This window comes from Bufo bufo, chromosome 6 (assembly GCF_905171765.1).
Source record: "Bufo bufo chromosome 6, aBufBuf1.1, whole genome shotgun sequence".
NCBI classification, from domain to species: Eukaryota; Metazoa; Chordata; class Amphibia; order Anura; family Bufonidae; genus Bufo; species Bufo bufo.
The window spans coordinates 162,663,724-162,682,543 of NC_053394.1; the positions used below are offsets into that span (position 1 = coordinate 162,663,724).

The 18,820-nt window shown below is 40.3% G+C and overlaps 1 protein-coding gene across 1 annotated transcript in view; it reads left to right on the plus strand.

The window, feature by feature from the left end:
- Positions 1-18,583, plus strand: part of RAD9A (RAD9 checkpoint clamp component A) — a 56,189-nt gene extending 37,606 nt beyond the window's left edge. Inside the window, exons 10-12 of the mRNA XM_040434640.1 lie at positions 13,059-13,157; positions 17,580-17,787; positions 18,166-18,583. Of these exons, the coding sequence (XP_040290574.1) occupies positions 13,059-13,157; positions 17,580-17,787; positions 18,166-18,249 (391 nt within the window). The 3' untranslated portion in view covers positions 18,250-18,583. The remainder of the gene's footprint in view (positions 1-13,058; positions 13,158-17,579; positions 17,788-18,165) is intronic.
- The last annotated feature ends 237 nt before the right edge of the window (positions 18,584-18,820 follow it).

The following is an 18,820-nucleotide window of genomic DNA, read 5'->3' on the forward strand; positions in this document are numbered from 1 at the left end:
TCATCTGCAAAAAATGATATTTTGCTGTGCAAGCCTTCTACAAGATCATTAATAAATATATTGAAGAGGATAGGGCCCAATACTGACCCCTGAGGTACTCCACTAGTGACAGTGACCCAATCTGAGTATATACCATTAATACCCACCCTCTGTTTTCTATTACTGAGCCAGTTACTTACCCACATACAGACATTTTCTCCCAGTCCGAGCATTCTCATTTTATATACTAACCTGTTTATGCGGTACAGTGTCAAATGCTTTTGCAGAAGTCCAGATATACGACATCCATTGATTCGCTGCTGTCAAGTCTAGAACTTACCTTCTCATAGAAACTGATTAAATTAGTTTGGCATGACCGATCCCTCATGAAGCAATGCTGATATGGCGTTATTTGCTTATTTTCATTGAGGTGCTCCAAGATGGCATCTCTTAGAAAACCTTCAGTTTACCCACGACAGATGTTAAACTTACCGGCCTATAGTTTCCAGGCTCTGTTTTTGGACCCTTTTTGAATATTGGCACCACATTTGCTATGTGCCAATCCTGTGGGACATTCCCTGTCAGTATAGTCCTTAAATATCAGAAATAAGGGCCTGGCTATGACATGACTTAATTCTCAGGATACAGGGGGGTGTGCCATAGGGTCCTGGCGTTTTGTCTATTTTACTATTTTTAAGACGCCGCTGTACTTCTTCCTGGGTCAGACAGGACACTTTTTTAATGGGGAATTTACTTTTACATTCTGCATTTCATCTGACAGTTTATTTTCTTCAGTGAATACAGTGGAGAACAAAATATTTAATAGCTTTGCTTTCTCCTCATCGCCCTCTCTGCAACTCCCCCCTCATCACTCTTTAAAGGGCCAACACCTTCAGATTTATACTTTTTACCATTTATAGAATTGAAGAACATTTTCGTTTTACTCTTTGGCAATTAATCTCTCGGCCTCTAGTTTGGCCGCTTTTATTTGTTTTTTACATATTCTATTTTTTTCCTTTTATAATTTCATTGCTTCCTCACTACCCTCCTGTTTTAGTGATTTAGTGTTTTAGTTTCTTTTTGTCATTTATTGCCTCCTTTACAGTTCTATTTATCCACATTGGTTTCTTCTTGTTCTTTAACCTTTTATTCCCATACGGTATGTACCTCTCACAATTAGATTTTAGGATGCTTTTAAAAAATATCCCATTTTGTGGCTGTATTTTTATTTTTGAGGACTTTGTCCCAGTTAGTTAGGCCTATGGCCTCTCTTAGTTAGCCAATTGTAGCTTTTTTTTTAAGTTTGGTATTTTTGTTCCTCCCTGAAGAAACACTCTTTTAAATGATAATTGGAAGGTTATTACTTTATGGTCACTATTTCCCAGGTATCCCCCAACCTGCACATCTGTTGTTCTGTGAGGTCTATTGGTTAATACTATGTCCAGTATGGCCGTCCCTCTAGTCTGGTCCTGAACCAGTCGGGAAGGGTAATTGTCTTTGGTTATTGCCAAAACCTGTTTCCTTTATGAGATGTACAGGTTTCATTATCCCAGTCTATATCTGGGTAGTTGAAGTCCCCCATAATAATGCCCTTATTATGATTTGCCGCCTCGTCTATCTCGTTTAGTAGTAGACTTTCTGTGGACTCTGGTATATTAGCATAGCTTATAATAAACTCCTATTAATATCTTATTATTGTTTTTGCCTCCATGTATTTCTACCCACAGTGACTCCACATGTTCATGTCATTCACTTATATCTTCCCGGAGTGTGGGCTTTAGACAGGACTTTACATAAAGGCAGACCCCTCTCCGGTTTTGAGGATCCTTTCTAAACAGACTGTAACCTTGTACATTAACTGCCCAGTCATAGCTATCATCCAGCCATGTCTCAGTTATTCCCACTATGTCATAGTCCTCCTCACACATCACTAATTCCAGTTCCCCAGTTTTATTAGTCAGACTTCTGGCATTAGTATACATACATTTAAGAGGTTTATGTATATTTTTTACCCTACACATTTCCTTCTGAACTGTTCTAGTCCCTCCATCCATTCCTCCCCTAGTCCCATTACCTTGCCCCCAGTCTCTATCTCCACTATCTTCCCCCTCCTATAACGTAATTACCCTCCACCCCCAGTCCCTAGTTTAAACACTCCTCAAATCTTCTAGCCATCTTCTCCCCCCAAATTGGCAGAAGTTCCCTTGGTTAAGAGGCTTATTAAGGGAACAGACAGGCTCTGTCTGGCCCACTTTGTCAGGGTGCCCCTCTGGGGTTTAAATTTTTGTTCTTTCTGCTTTTTTCAAGGAGCTCTTTGAGCCTTTAGAAAATATTTCTTAAAGATTATTAATAAAAACAGCCTCTTTGGTGGCTATCACCACAGCAAGAAGGATTGGGGAGATACAGACTTTCTTGTAGACCTCCTTAACCCCTTAAGGACCCTTCCATTTTTCACCTTAAGGACCAGGCCATTTTTAGCAAATCTGACATGTCACTTTGTGTGAATAAAGCCTCATGCACACATCTGTGGACGGATAGATCATACGAGTGTATTACTTTACATCAGCGGCGTCACGAAGCGCACGGCGTCATAGCAACCAATGACTCCGTGCGCTCCTGCACTCAGCAGGAATCCAGGCCGGTATCTCACGGTCCGTGTTCCACAGACGTGTGCGTGAGGCTTAACTTTAAAACGCTTTTACTTATCCAGGCCATTCTGGGGTTGTTTTCTCGTCACATGACAGTTTCTTGTACTTCATGACAGTGGTAAAGCTGAGTCAAATAAAATTTATTTTTATTTCTAAAATAATTTCTACATTTACCCAAAATTTTGAAAAATTATCAAATTTCAAAATTTCAATTTATCTACTTTTATAATAATACCTCCAAAAATAGTTATTACTTTACATTCCCCATATGTCTACTTCATGTTTGGATCATTTTGTGAATGCCATTTTATTTTTTGGGGACGTTAGAAAGCTTAGAAGTTTAGAAGCAAATCTTGACATTTTAAAACCCACTTTTCAGGACCAGTTCAGGTCGGAAGTCACTTTATGAGGCTTACATGATAGAAACCACCCAATAAGGACCCCATTTTACAAACCAAACCCCTCAAGGTATTCAAAACTGATTTTACAAACTTTGTTAACCCTTTAGGTGTTCCACAAGAATTAATGGAAAACAGAGAGAAAATTTCACTTTTTTGGCAGATTTTCCATTTTTCCAGTTACAAAGCAAGGGTTAACAGCCAAACAAAACTCAGTATTTATGGCCCCGATTCTGTAGTTTACAGAAACACCCCAAATGTGGTTGTAAACTGCTGTACGGGCACACGGCAGGGCGCAGAAGGAAAGGAATGCCATACGGTTTTTGGAAGGCAGATTTTGCTGGACTGGTTTTTTGACACCATGTCCCATTTGAAGCCCCCCTGATGCACCCCTAGAGTAGAAACTCCCAAAAAAGTTACCCCATTTTGGAAACTATGGGATAAGGTGGCAGTTTTGTTGGTACTATTTTAGGGTACATATGATTTTTGGTTACTCTATTACACTTTTTGTGAGGCAAGATAACAAGAAATAGCTGTTTTGGCACTGTTTTTTTTTTTTTTTTATTATTTACAACATTCATCTGACCGGTTAGATCATGTGGTATTTTTATAGAGCAGCTTGTCACAGACGAGACGATACCAAATATGACAACTTTTTCTTTTATTTATGTAAGTTTTACACAATGATTTAATTTTTGAAACAAAAAAAATGTTTTAGTGTCTCCATAGTTTGAGAAGCATAGTTTTTTCAGTTTTTGGGTGATTATCTTAGGTAGGGTATGATTTTTGCGGGATGAGATGACTGTTAGTGCCAATCAAACAATTTTGGGGTGCATATGACTTTTTGATCGCTTGCTATTACACCTTTTTGTGATGTAAGGTGACAAAAAAAATTGGCTTTTTTTTTTTTTTTTACAGCGTTTTATTTTATTAATTTTTTTACGGTGTTCACCTGAGGGGTTAGGTCATGTGATATTTTTATAGAGCAGGTTATTACGGATGCGGCGATATTTAACATGTATACTTTTTTATTTACTGAAGTTTTACACAGTAACAGCATTTAGAACCCAAAAAAATTATGTTTTAGTGTCTCCATATTCTGAGCCATAGTTTTTTTATTTTTTGGGCGATTGTCTTAGGTAGGGGCTAATTTTTTGCGGGATGAGATTACTTAGATTGGTACTATTTTGGCGGGCATACGCCTTTTAGATCTCTTGGTGTTGTACTTTTAGTGATGTAAGGTGCCAAAAAATTGTTTATTTAGCACAGTTTTTATTTTTTTATTTTTACGGTGTTCATCTGAGGGGCTAGGTCATGTGATATGTTTATGGAGCCGGTCGATACGGACGCGGCGATACCTAATATTTCTACTTTTCTTTTTTTCCCTATTAAAATATATATGGATCTCCTGGGCTTCCGTAGCTGGCAGTCATAGGGGCTGCCATAGCAACCCTCGGTTCCCCGTCACCGCAGCACGGGGACCCGATGGGGATGTACAAGCTGCCGCAAACCCCCTGTATGCTGCGGTCAGCGTGACCGCGGCATACAGGGTTTTAATCCGCCAGCATCTGTGTTTTCACCGATGCTGACAGATACTGCAGGGGCCCGGCTGTCAGTATCAGCCGGGCCTTTGCTGCTGATCGCGATAGCAGTTGTGGGGCAGCGCGTTAATCCTAGGACGAGAATGCTCGTCCTAGTGCGTTAAGTACCTGCAAGTTAGGCCTCATGCACACGACCGTGCCGTTTTTTGTGGTACGCAATCCGCGGATCCGCAAAAAACGGAAGCTGCCCGTGTGCCTTCCGCAATTTGCGGAACGGGCGGCCCATTGTAGACATGCCTATTCTTGTCCGCAAAACGGACAAGAATAGGACATGCGCTATATATATATATATATATATATAAAGACAAAAAAGTTCAGTGGCAGCACCGTCGATGTAACAAATGCGGGTGCAGCAGGCCCAATGCGGATATATGCCAATCCAGATAGATAAAAAATAACAAAAAGGGCAGCACTCCAGGAAGTAAAAAATGAAAAAATACTTTATTTACCCATATGGGACAAGCGACGTTTCGGCTCAGTATACGAGCCTTTCTCAAGCAGTGAGTACAGACAAAATGCTGGATATATATACCAGTGGGGTGAAGACAATCAATAAGTGATACATGTGTAATCAATTCATAATAAACACATTAATTAGGTTAAAAATACACTACATGTGTCACATTTACAGTGCATCTCATGGTGAGCCTCAGTGCATAATCATATAATAAACAATCAATTATAAAAATGGATATATCATCCTGTGAAATACACAAATGTATACAAAGATTCATAATTATCAATCATCTAGTGAGGAATGTCAGCTGTGCGTGCTGATAAAGTGCTTAATGCTTACTGCGTAGGTCAAGCAGACGGAGGGTGAAGGAGGATGTATAGCGTGGACGGCTGTCATAATCCATGCGGTTCGGCGTTCCTGTAGCGCAACTGCGCATGTCTCCATGACGTATATTGCGTACTTCCGGGTTACGATATCCCTGTAATACCGCAACTGCGTGTTGATCTTCTGATGTATCTTACGCCATCTTGTTTAAGGGCAACGTCCCTTTGTTGCCAGATACTTCTGATATAAACAGCCGGTGTGTAACAAAGTAAGGTAATGGCACATATTAGTGCTCTATGGCCTATACTGGTGACTGGGTGAGTTCGGATCCGGGATGCCGCAATATCAAAGCTGCAGCCCACATCCATGGCCAAAGATCACTTGCGCACCAACACGTTAGTGTAGGGTCACACTGTATCCATGGTCAAAGTCCACCCATTGTCATCTAATAGGGAGGGATCTCCTCGTGGATACCTGCCATTGTACACAACGGACTGTAATTACAAAAGTACCAAATTCATACAGAAGCAAACAAAAATAAAAAGATTTGTGCTGTGGATAGAAGACAATCCTTATATGAACATGCCGTCCATAAATGTAACTCCATATTTCCTCACTTCATACTCCGTGGCCCACCTACTGCAGGAAAGAAAAAACAAAAAAGAAAAGAAAGGAAAAGAAAAAAAAGTTACTATATTATATAAAACATGAAAATTAGTAGAGAACATATTTTTTTTGTCCTGTACATAAAATCCACATAGTACACAAGGATGCAGTCGACAACACAATACGCAACAAGGAGGCAAACCACAGACCTATCCCACCCCGATTTTGTAATCCACATTTAAACCATGTGGTTTAAGTGAATTAAGTGTGTGGATCCATTTCAACTCCCGTTTTTTTAAAAGATTGGCTCTATTGCCACCTCTCCTGGGCATTGGTATGAAATCAATAATGCAACACCTAAGGTCCCTTTCTGTGTGTTTGTGGTCCGTAAAGTGTTTAGACACTGGTAAATCAAGCCGCTTTTTGCGTATACTCAACCTGTGATTATTGAGCCGTGACTTAAAGTCAGTGGTTGTCTCACCCACGTAGATTAAATTACAAGGGCATGTAAGTGCATAGATGATATAGCTAGAGTCGCAGGTTAAGTAATGTCGTATTGGGTATGTCACCCTGGTCTGTGGATGCACAAAATTTCTACCTTTCAAGATGTATTTACAATTCACGCATGATAGGCATGGGAAACACCCTGTACTGTTTGTTGTCAATGTTGTCTGTCTTGATTTTTTTAAAGTACCAACATCTGCCTTGACCAATTGGTCTTTTATGCTTTTAGATCTGCGGTAGGACATTAAGGGTGGAGAGTGAAATTCCTTGACAGCACTATGGCATCCACCCAGTATACTCCAATGGCGTCGGATAATATTCCCTATGGCTATACTCTGTTCTGAGTGCATGGAAATAAAAGGAATCCTGGCTGATTTTGTTTGCTGTACTTTGATTTTAAGCGTATCATCCCTATTGAGTTTCCTGACCAGTTCTTTTTTGTCCTGAAGTAATTTAGAGGGATATCCTCGTTTTTTGAACTTATTAATCAGTGAATCCAGTGTGTCATCAAACACATCTGGATCTGAGACTATGCGTCTTGCCCTTAAAAACTGAGAGTAGGGCAAGGATTTGATCATATTTTTAGGGTGATTACTGCTATACGTCAATAATGTGTTCCTGTCGGTTGGTTTCGTGAAAAGTGCAGTATGCAATTTACCGTCCGTCAGGAGCACACGTGTGTCAAGAAACTGCATTTCACTGTGAGAATGCACTAAGGTGAACTGAAGTGCATCATCAATTCCATTAAGGAATTCGTGGAAGTCACAAAGTTGTTCGACAGTACCAGTCCAGATGAGGAAGATGTCATCTATGTACCGCCACCACGCCCTGGCATGCTTGAAATGGTGGCTTCCATAGATGACATCTTCCTCAAATCACCCTCCGTCTGCTTGACCTACGCAGTAAGCATTAAGCACTTTATCAGCACGCACAGCTGACATTCCTCACTAGATGATTGATAATTATGAATCTTTGTATACATTTGTGTATTTCACAGGATGATATATCCATTTTTATAATTGATTGTTTATTATATGATTATGCACTGAGGCTCACCATGAGATGTACTGTAAATGTGACACATGTAGTGTATTTTTAACCTAATTAATGTGTTTATTATGAATTGATCACACCTGTATCACATTGATTGTATTCACCCCACTGGTATATATATCCAGCACTTTGTTATTTTTTTATTTATATATATATATATACATATATACAGTTGCAAGAGAAAGTATGTGAACCCTTTGGAATGATATGGATTTCTGCACAAATTGGTCAGAAAATGTGATCTGATCTTCATCTAAGTCACAACAATAGACAATCACAGTCTGCTTAAACTAATAACACACAAAGAATTAAATGTTACCATGTTTTTATTCAACACACCATGTAAACATTCACAGTGCAGGTGGAAAAAGTATGTGAACCCTTGGATTTAATAACTGGTTGAACCTCCTTTGGCAGCAATAACTTCAACCAAACGTTTCCTGTAGTTGCAGATCAGACGTGCACAACGGTCAGGAGTAATTCTTGACCATTCCTCTTTACACAACTGTTTCAGTTCAGCAATATTCTTGGGATGTCTGGTGGGAATCGCTTTCTTGAGGTCATGCCACAGCATCTCAATCGGGTTGAGGTCAGGACTCTGACAGGGCCACTCCAGAAGGCATATTTTCTTCTATTTAAGCCATTCTGTTGTTTATTTACTTCTATGCTTTGGGTCGTTGTCCTGTTGCAACACCCATCTGTTGCGCTTCAGCTGGTGGACAGATGGCCTTAAGTTCTCCTGCAAAATGTCTTGATAAACTTGGGAATTCATTTTTCCTTCGATGATAGCAATCCGTCCAGGCCCTGACGCAGCAAAGCAGCCCCAAACCATGATGCTCCCACCACCATACTTCACAGTTGGGATAAGGTTTTGATGTTGGTGTGCTGTGCCTCTTTTTCTCCACACATAGTGTTGTGTGTTTCTTCCAAACAACTCAAATTTGGTTTCATCTGTCCACAGAAAATTTTGCCAGTACTGCTGTGGAACATCCAGGTGCTCTTGTGCAAACTGTAAACGTGCAGCAATGTTTTTTTTTGGACAGCAATGGCTTCCTCTGTGGTATCCTCCCATGAAATCCATTCTTGTTTAGTGTTTTACGTATCGTAGATTCGCTAACAGGGATGTTAGCATATGCCAGAGACTTTTGTAAGTCTTTAGCTGACACTCTAGGATTCTTCTTCACCTCATTGAGCAGTCTGCGCTGTGCTCTTGCAGTCATCTTTACAGGACGGCCACTCCTAGGGAGAGTAGCAGCAGTGCTGAACTTTCTCCATTTATAGACCATTTGTCTTACCGTGGACTGATGAACAGCAAGGCTTTCGGAGATACTTTTATAACCCTTTCCAGCTTTATGCAAGTCAACAATTCTTAATCGTAGGTCTTCTGAGAGCTCTTTTGTGCGAGGCATCATTCACATCAGGCAATGCTTCTTGTGAAAAGCAAACCCAGAACTGGCGTGTTTTTTTTTTTTTATAGGGCAGGACAGCTGTAACCAACACCTCCAATCTCATCTCATTGATTGGACTCCAGTTGGCTGAGACCTCACTCCAATTAGCTCTTGGAGATGTCATTAATCTAGGGGTTCACATACTTTTTCCACCTGCACTGTAAATGTTTACATGGTGTGTTCAATAAAAACATGGTAACATTTAATTCTTTGTGTGTTATTAGTTTAAGCAGACTGTGATTGTCTATTTTTGTGACTTAGGCTACTTTCACACTAGCGTTCGGGGCTCCGCTTGTGAGTTCCGTTTGAAGGGGCTCACAAGCGGCCCCGAACGGATCCGTCCAGCCCTAATGCATTCTGAATGGATGCGGATCCGCTCAGAATGCATCAGTCTGGCTCCGTTTGTCCTCCGCTCCGCTCAGCAGGCGGACACCTGAACGCAGCTTGCAGCGTTCAGTTGTCCGCCTGGCCGTGCGGAGGCAAACGGATCCGTCCAGACTTACAATGTAAGTCAATGGGGACAGATCCGTTTGAAGTTGACACAGTATGGCTCAATTTTCAAACGGATCCGTCTCCCATTGACTTTCAATGTAAAGTCAAAACGGATCCGTTTGCATTATCATGAACAAAAAAAAAATTTTTTTTTTTTTTTTTTGTTCATGGTAATGCAAACGGATCCGTTCTGAACGGATCTAAGCGTTTGCATTATAGGTGCGGATCCGTCTGGGCACATACCAGACGGATCCGACCTAAACGCAGGTGTGAAAGTAGCCTTAGATGAAGATCAGATCACATTTTATGACCAATTTGTGCAGAAATCCATATCATTCCAAAGGGTTCACATACTTTCTCTTGCAACTGTGTGTGTATATATATATATATATATATATATATATATAATATATTTTTTTTTTTTGCGTGCCCACGGAACGGTGCAATGGATGCCTACAGCACACGGAGTGCTGTCCGCTTCTTTTCCGGCCCCATTGAAGTGAATGGGTACGCACCCGAGCCGCAAAAACTGCGGCTCGGATGCGGACGAAAACAACGGGCGTATGCATGTAGCCTTAGAACGAGCATTCTCGTCCAAGGTCCTGAATGGGTTAATTGACAGTCCTAGATGAATTATTTTGAAACATTCTCCATCCTTCCTTCCAAAGGTTTTTTCAACGGAGCCTGTAGGAGCAGGAGCAACGCACCCTCCCCCCCCCCCCCCCCCCTGCTCCTAGAGGCTAAAAGTATGATTTCTGCAGTAACGGGGGCATGAATAATCACAAGAATAGCATAGTTAGGTGCAGCTCATATTAGCACATCACTAATGTCAGCCAGTTTAATAGTGAAAATTCTAGGGACAGAAACCCTTTAAACATTATAAGTTACATGTCTTGACAAATCAGGATTTAGCATTTGGGCGAAAAGTCCTTTCAGCTATAGTCCCTCCCTAGTTTACTTTCTCAGAAAATTCTCCCATCAGTGCCGTTGGGGAGGCGCAAGGGAAAGATGATAATTACTTACCGGTAATTGGATTTCCCGTAGCCTCCACTATAGCACTGGGGGTTTTCCCTCCCTCTTTTTTCATTTTTTGACCAATTCAAGTAATTGTTGTCTTTTCTTTTTCTTGTTAAACAGTATAGATCATATCAGGGTGGATAAAAATCAATGATTAAAAAAAAAAAAAAAAAAAAGGATTTTTTTTACATTTAAATTGGATTTATTTTTTATTTTTTATCTGATTTTTTTTTTTTTTATTTAAATCAGATTTATTTTTTTATATAAAGTGCTTTTTTAGGAAAATATATTACCATCCAAAGGTTATTCCATCATGAAATAAAGATTAGTTTTTTAATTATGTAGAATAAGGCTGTACGTGGACTCCCATATTGTTGAATGGATTAGGCAGTGGCTGAGGGACAGACAACAGAGGGTTGTAGTCAATGGAGTATATTCAGGCGATGGTCTTGTTACCAGTGGGGTACCTCAGGGATCTGTTCTGGGACCTATATTGTTTAATATCTTTATCAGCTAAATTGCAGAAGGCCTCGATTGTAAGGTGTGTCTTTTTGCTGATGACACAAAGATTTGTAACAGGGTTGATGTTCCTGGAGGGATACACCAAATGGAAAAGGATTTAGGAAAACTAGAGGAATGGTCAAAAATCTGACAACTAAAATTTTATGTTGCTAAGTGCAAGATAATGCACCTGGGGCGTAAAAACCCAAGAGCAGACTATAAAATCGGTGATACAGTCCTAACCTCAGTATCTGGGGAAAGAGATTTAGGGGTCATTATTTCAGAAGACTTAAAGGTAGGCAGACAATGTCATAGAGCAGCAGGAAATGCTAGCAGAATGCTTGGGTGTATAGGGAGAGGCATTACCAGTAGAAAGAGGGAGGTGCTCATGCCGCTCTACACAGCACTAGTGAGACCTCATTTGGAGTATTGTGCTCAGTACTGGAGACCATATCTCCAGAAGGATATTGATACCTTGGAGAGAGTTCAGATAAGAGCTACTAAACTGGTACATGGATTGCAGGATAAAACTTACCAGGAAAGAGTAAAGGACCTTAACATGTATAGCTTGGAAGAAAGACGAGACAGAGGGGATATGATAGAAACTTTTAAATACATAAAGGGAATCAACAAGGTAAAAGAGGAGAGAATATTTAAAAGAAGAAAAACTGCTACAAGAGGACATAGTTTTAAATTAGAGGGGCAAAGGTTTAAAAGTAATATCAGGAAGTATTACTTTACTGAGAGAGTAGTGGATACATGGAATAGCCTTCCTGCAGAAGTGGTAGCTGCAAATACAGTGAAGGAGTTTAAGCATGCATGGGATAGGCATAAGGCCATCCTTCATATAAGATAGGGCCAGGGGCTATTCATAGTATTCAGTATATTGGGCAGACTAGATGGGCCAAATGGTTCTTATCTGCCGACACATTCTATGTTTCTATATGTGTAATTTGTTTGGTAAATAAATTCCATGAATCCATTCACAATGTCATGCTCTTCCAGAGGTTTTTGTAAGATTATTGGGCAGTTTCTCTGCCTACAAGATATTATCACAGATGCTTAGTTTACTTTAGCAGTTCTCAAAACTGAATTTGACTCAGCAGAGATCACATGCCTCTTCTTCACAGCAAAAATGTTATAACATGAACAGAGTTGAGAAAAATACCTTAAGGCTGCATTCACACGTCCGTGTGTGTGGCTCCGCAAAAAACGGACATCGGCGATGTGCGTTCCGCATTTTTCGGTCCGCACATCGCCAGCACTTAATAGAAAATGCCTATTCTTGTCCGCAAATGCGGACAAGAATAGGACATGTTCTATATTTTTCGGGATCGGAATTGCGGACCCGGAAGTGCGGATCCGCAATTCCAGGTCCCATAGAAATGAATGGGTCCGCAATTCCGTTCCGCAAAAATCGGAACGAAAATGCGGACGTGTGAATGGAGCCTAATCCTAACTTCTACAAACCTATAAATGCAGAATCAACCTAATCAAACTAATATGAAAAGTTGTTATTCTAAAAATCTTCATCTACTTGCATATTATAAGTTATACCAGCAAGAATTAGTCTTTGTCGAAAACTGTGATTTAAATCAAGCCTTACTGACTAGTGATTTAAATCACAATGGAATTAGTAGAACTGTTTTTCTTTCCTAGTGATTTTAAATCGTGATTTAAATCATTTTGATTTAAATCAATTCCACCCTGGATCATATTATATCTTGTTCGAAGCACTCCTACTGGAGCAGGTAGGAGGAGGTTTCTTTTAATTGGGGCTCTGTTTTGTTTCCTGTCCTCGGGAGGCGGGATCATTGCCTTTGTGGAGGCTACAGGAAATCCAATTACTGGTAAGTAATTATCATCTTCAGTATTCTTTTTCAAGTGCCCTACAAAAAAAAAAGCAGTTACACTTTCAGTTTGACATAATATTTTTTTATTAAGTTGTTATAAGGATGGATGGAAATAATTACGTAAAGGTGTTCTTTACTGAGGGCTGCTGATTTCTCTTCTTGTTTTCTTTCCCTTAGTCCAGTTGTATTCAGTGTAGATGATACCGTGCTCGAAGCCCATTTTGTGCTTGCCACACTCTCAGATACCGATCATGCCTCACAGTCCCAGAACCACAGGTACGTTATCCATATGTTATCCATATAAGCATATAATGCCATAGAACTCCTCTTCTTCTTTTTTTTTTTTTTTTGTGACATTTTTCTTCATGTTAGTGGTAAATTTGGGTCTATCTTTCACCTTTTATTAAAAAAAAACAAAAAAAAACCACTCATGGTGACATGAGTCTTCAGGGCTTCCAGTCCCTCACCGTCTTCTTCTTTTTCTTTCTAAAGCAGGAGACAGCTCGTCAACACTGACGTCACCCCCTCCTACTTGCCTTCCTTGTTCCTGATGCCTGCACAATAGGATAACACTATTTCTCAGCTGTCTTGTCAGTGTAAAGGCTTCTGTAGGAAGCCTGTACTTCACTGACCCAATCATGCACAGTATGATAAGTACTGTGCATGAGTCAAAACATAGCGATCAGCCTTTGTGCTGTCTGTATGCTGTGGATGCTGTCACTGGGGGCGAGGGCAGTGGGGGATGCTGTCACTGGGGGCGAGGGCAGTGGGGGATGCTGTCACTGGGGGCGAGGGCATTATGACAGTTATAGTGCTCATACACACGACAGTGATTAGCCCAGGAAACAGTCCATGTGTCTGCTGCACATCCTAGGCGGCTCCCCTGAGTAGAACTGACTGTATCTTTAGTCATTTAGAATACAGCCATTCTTTAAACTGACTATATCATAAATTGCATCCAACGCACGGACCGTATTTACCAGGTTGATCATGGTCGTGTGCATGAGAAGAAGTTCATCGATAGTATCACACATGATAGGCCTAGTTAACCCTTCAGCAAGTAGTAGCAAAAAAGATGATGATTAGGCCTCATGCACACAGCCGTATCATTTTTTTGCTCTGCTGATTGCAGATCTGCACCATTCGTGTGCTTTCTACATCTGTATGTCCTATTTGGGTCATCAAAATGTGGACCACAAACTCTCGGAAGTCAATGACTGGATACTTATTTTGTGGATCCGTGATTTGCAGGTACAGTCATGTTCATCAGGCCTTAAATACACAGCTCAGCAGGCGGTATTATACATGCAAATCTTTGATATAGGAACCGAAGACTGTATGGCAGATGATAGACTTTTGATAGCGAGGCACAGTGAACCAGGCTTGTTTAGAAATAAAGCTAGGTTGTGAAGAAATCAGGAAGCAATGTAAACAGATCTGCCTAGGGAGTTTGATGCCCAGACAAGGGGAAGGAAAGCGCTGGCATGAAAAACGGGTATTAAGGGCATATATACAGTATGCATGGTGAGGGGTTGTTAGAAGCACATTTTGGGACCAGACAACTTGTTTAATATTCACCATAAGTCTACAGTACTTTATGTTGGCATCATCTTGTAAATGTCATTATTTTCTTTAGGACGATGGAAGGCTTAGGCCAGTTGCACACTGGCGTTTACTCGTTCCAACAGGGAAACGGCCTCCCAGATCCGTATTACAGTGTACACCCGTGTGTGGCCGGAAGTCTGCCCAGCCCCATGCACTATAATGGGGAGCGGCGTAGATGTAGATCAGGTCGCAGCACTGCAAATATGCCAAAAGGCGGACAGACAAATACCGCTGCACGCAGCAGGAACAGCCTGCCGGAACAAGATGAACTCCAGTGTGAAAGAAGCCTTAGAATTGTATAGTCCTTGTTTTTTCATTTTCCAAAACCGATTTTAAGGACCAATTCAGTTCTGAAATGACTGAGTGGCTTACAAAATAGCAACCACCCATAAATGACCTTATTTTACAAACTACACCCCTCAAATTATTCAAGACTTAACCTCACGAAAAAAGACAGACCTATTTATAACTCCTTAGAGAAACTCTGGAAAAAATACCCTATAGCTGAGGTACGTCTTCCCCAAAATTTGTCTGATTTTATAAAATCCAAACCATAATATCTCTACTGCAAAAAGTTTGAAATCGCTTTATGAACTCCCCAACTGCGATGCGACCCCAGATTTGCTCCCGCACCACAAGAAATGGGAAATCGATCTGAACAAGACATTAACTCTGAACAATTGGCACAAAGCACAATACATATTTAAAAAGGCCACTATATGCACCAACCACAGGGAACAATTATATAGGATGACAACAAGATGGTACTATACACCTGTAAAATTACACTGCTATTATGAAACTTGTGTGGCCAGAGAGGGACATTAATACATATTTTCTGGAACTGTCCTAAGTTGAGAAAGTTAAGAAACGACTTAAACACATTAGTCTGTATGATAGTAGAAAACCAATAGTGGTTCTTCCCGAATCAGCATTACTAAATATAGGAATAGATAGATTGAACTTATTGGCCCAATTCCCGATAACCCATATCCTTATTGCATACAGGACTTTGATAGCGAAACTCTGGAAGACCGCAAACGTCCCGGATATTAAAGATATCATAAACATTGTATCTAAAAACTACGTCAATGAACAGATTTATGCAAGGAGCTCAGGCAGGAACTATAAGATACTCTTAATGTGGAGCTCTCATGGTTGTCACATTTCCCCAAACAGTAGAATGGAGGGTTGTGTGTGTCAGGGACTGGTCGGGAGACGAGGGCAGTCCAACTAAAGGAGACCCTCGTCACACTCTCTTTATTTTCCTTTGTTATTAATTAGTTTATGTTACATTTCTGAGTTTTAAACAATGAACATACGCATACAAACATAGTAATCACGTGATTCTCCTTTATTCATTAGCACTGATAACAATAATGATTGCTCATATGTTTGTGATATAATCACTAACACCCATATATGTAACATTTCTTATTTCATGTTTGACTACTTTACTTTACATCATATAAGATCGCATATTTGTAATATGGTTTGTATTAACCTTATGTGTAAAATTCCTTACGTTAAATTTAGAAAATTCTATAAAAATTGCTTTAGGTGTTCCACAGGAATTAAAGGGGTATTCTGGTTATATAATAGTGGCACATAACCACTGAACCTTTGCAGTCAGGTTTATTGGTCTCAACCTCTTTAAAGGTGTATTTCAATTATATGAAGTTATCCCCTATCCACAGCACAGGGGATAACTTTTAGACCAGTGGGGGTCCTACCACTGGGAACCCCACCAATCATGAGAACAGGAGCCCGTACCCTGCTGAGCTCCCAGAGATTAATGGAGCGGATGGTACTCGTCTGTCTCTGGAACCCCCATAGAAATGAATGGAGCTCCTGAGTGTATGCCCGACTGTCCGTTCCGTTCATTTCGGGGGGCTCCATGGTGTACAGGGCCCCCATTCTCGTGATCGTGGGGGGGGGCCCCACCGATCTACTAGTTATCCTCTATACCGGATAAAGGATAACTCCATATAATCTAAATATCCCTTTTAAAGGGGTTATGAGACCACTAAACCTGACTGCAGAGGCTCAGTGGTTGTGGCCCGGGACATGTGAATGCTGAGGCCAGTGAATGGCTGCAGCGGTGGATGTGACCACAAATGGAACGTCACACTTCCATTCCCTGCCCTGAAAAAGAGCTGCTTTCAGGAAGGGAGTTGTTTTTTTTTCTCTGCTGCCGGGAATCTGTGGACAATTTAATTTTGCTTTGAGCATCAAACAACCCCTTTAAGCATGAAGATAAACATTTGTAGGGTAAACAATAGTCAACAAAAGGTATTCTTGATGTTAGCAGAAAAACATATATGCCAAATTAACATCTTTTTCATTTACATTTGGCCCTATAGACAATAGTGGGATAATCCTGGGATATATAGATATCTACCCAGATCATGCCCCAGAGGAGACATGATCTTGGTAGAACTATCCAGCCCCTGATATTTTATGTAGTAGCCTTCCACCCGTAATGGCTGGAGTTGTTTAAAAGGGACACTCCCGTCAGAAAGGGTTATTTTTTTTACCTTGGCATTCACAGAAAACAACTTTTTAAGGAATGTTTAACTTTTTTCATTCAGCAGTATTATATCATTAAAAATTAAATACAAAATATAATCCTCCTATATAGATAATTAAGCAACTATTAGTTTACTACTGCTGTGAGGGGAATGTGTCATCTGTTAGTTTTAATAGTAGCCTGATAGAATTAGGATAGCAGTATGATGCCTATTTTATTCTCTTGATATGCCTAGATAAAGATGCCCACAGAGAAGCATTGCACTTATTCGTGTAATGTGTGATGCTCTAATTGAGTCACTCACTCCCTTCCCTCTCTGACCGTAGTGAATGGTCTGAGAAAGTCAAACGAGATGTTTGCTGTGATAAATGTCCAAACAAAGGAGAAGGTTAAGAGCCAGTAGAGTACATAGTGTGACTTCAACAAATTATATCCCGAAAACCACCCGTATTTTGTTAAAAAAATGACATTGGATATTCACATATAGGCTGTTAATATGATGGTGGGGTAATGAAGGGAATTGTTCAGCAACTCTAATGGACTTCTTTTAATGCCCATATCAGACCTTGCTTACCAAATGATGATGATGACTTTCTGGGTGATGACCTAGACTACATGATCGCCATGGAAACGACCCTTGCAGGAGCTTCCTCACCACCACGTAGTCCAACATTCAGTCATCCGGTTCCTGTACATGAAGAACAAGCTTTAACTTCAGGAAGTGAAGATGAACAGGAGAGGGAGATCCCTGGTACACCTCCTAATAAGAAGGTAAAACGTTTTAGTTTTTTCTTTCCCCCTTTCCTCTCCCAGGCAGAATAATGAATAAATACCATTACAATACAGTATCCCACCCTCTACCAGCTCATCTCCATCTTATTAAGGACTAAGCATTTGAATATATGCACAGTGACATAGTTGACAAGATTGAAAAAAGACAGCGCTCCATAATTTTCAACTTATAATTCTGTGTTGATTCAGAAGAAGGCTAGAAAAATCTATGAGGTGTAATCTAAATGCTCCATATTAGGGATACAGTCCTAGTGATATTCCACCAGTGTCTCAGATGAGACAACCCCTGTACGCTGCATTTTACATAGTTCCCCTGGTATAAAACTCACTGTGTGCTTTCTTACTCATTCCTTCTAGTTCCGTTCTTTATTCTTCGACTCAGTTATCCACAATTCTGGGCAAACAAACCAAGAAGTTCTTGCAGAAGACAGCGATGGATAGTGCTCCGAATGAAACCTGACCAAATATTCCTATCTGACATGACAGCAGGAATGTAGACCTGTCCAGAATCATGACTGCAGTACTGTCCACTGCCTGGCCTCTACAGCTGGAAACGGCAATGTTCATATTTGACCTTGACGTAGAAACTGTTGAAGCAGTGAAGAGGCGTCTAACTGTGCAACACAGTCACAATGCTTGGAGACGTTGCGTACTGTACTTAGAACTTCATGAAGAACTGCATGAGAATGTACAAATGTTACAGGATTAGAGGAAATGTATGAAAATCTGTTTTATATTTCATAATTTTATTTTTGGAATAAAAAAACCCACTGTGGTGAAGATGCTTTATCCTGTAGTTCTTTTTTTTATTATATTGTACAGGTTCATCTCAATAAATTTAGAATATAATCAAAAAGTTAATTCATTTCAGTAATTCAATTCAAAAAGTGAAACATGCCTCATCATAAATTAGGCACATCCAACAACAGTCTGTGCAGCTGCCGTAGATTTCTGTCTTCACTTGCAGCAGAAAACTGGCTTAAATAAAGATAAATTTGTCTTGTTTTTTGGC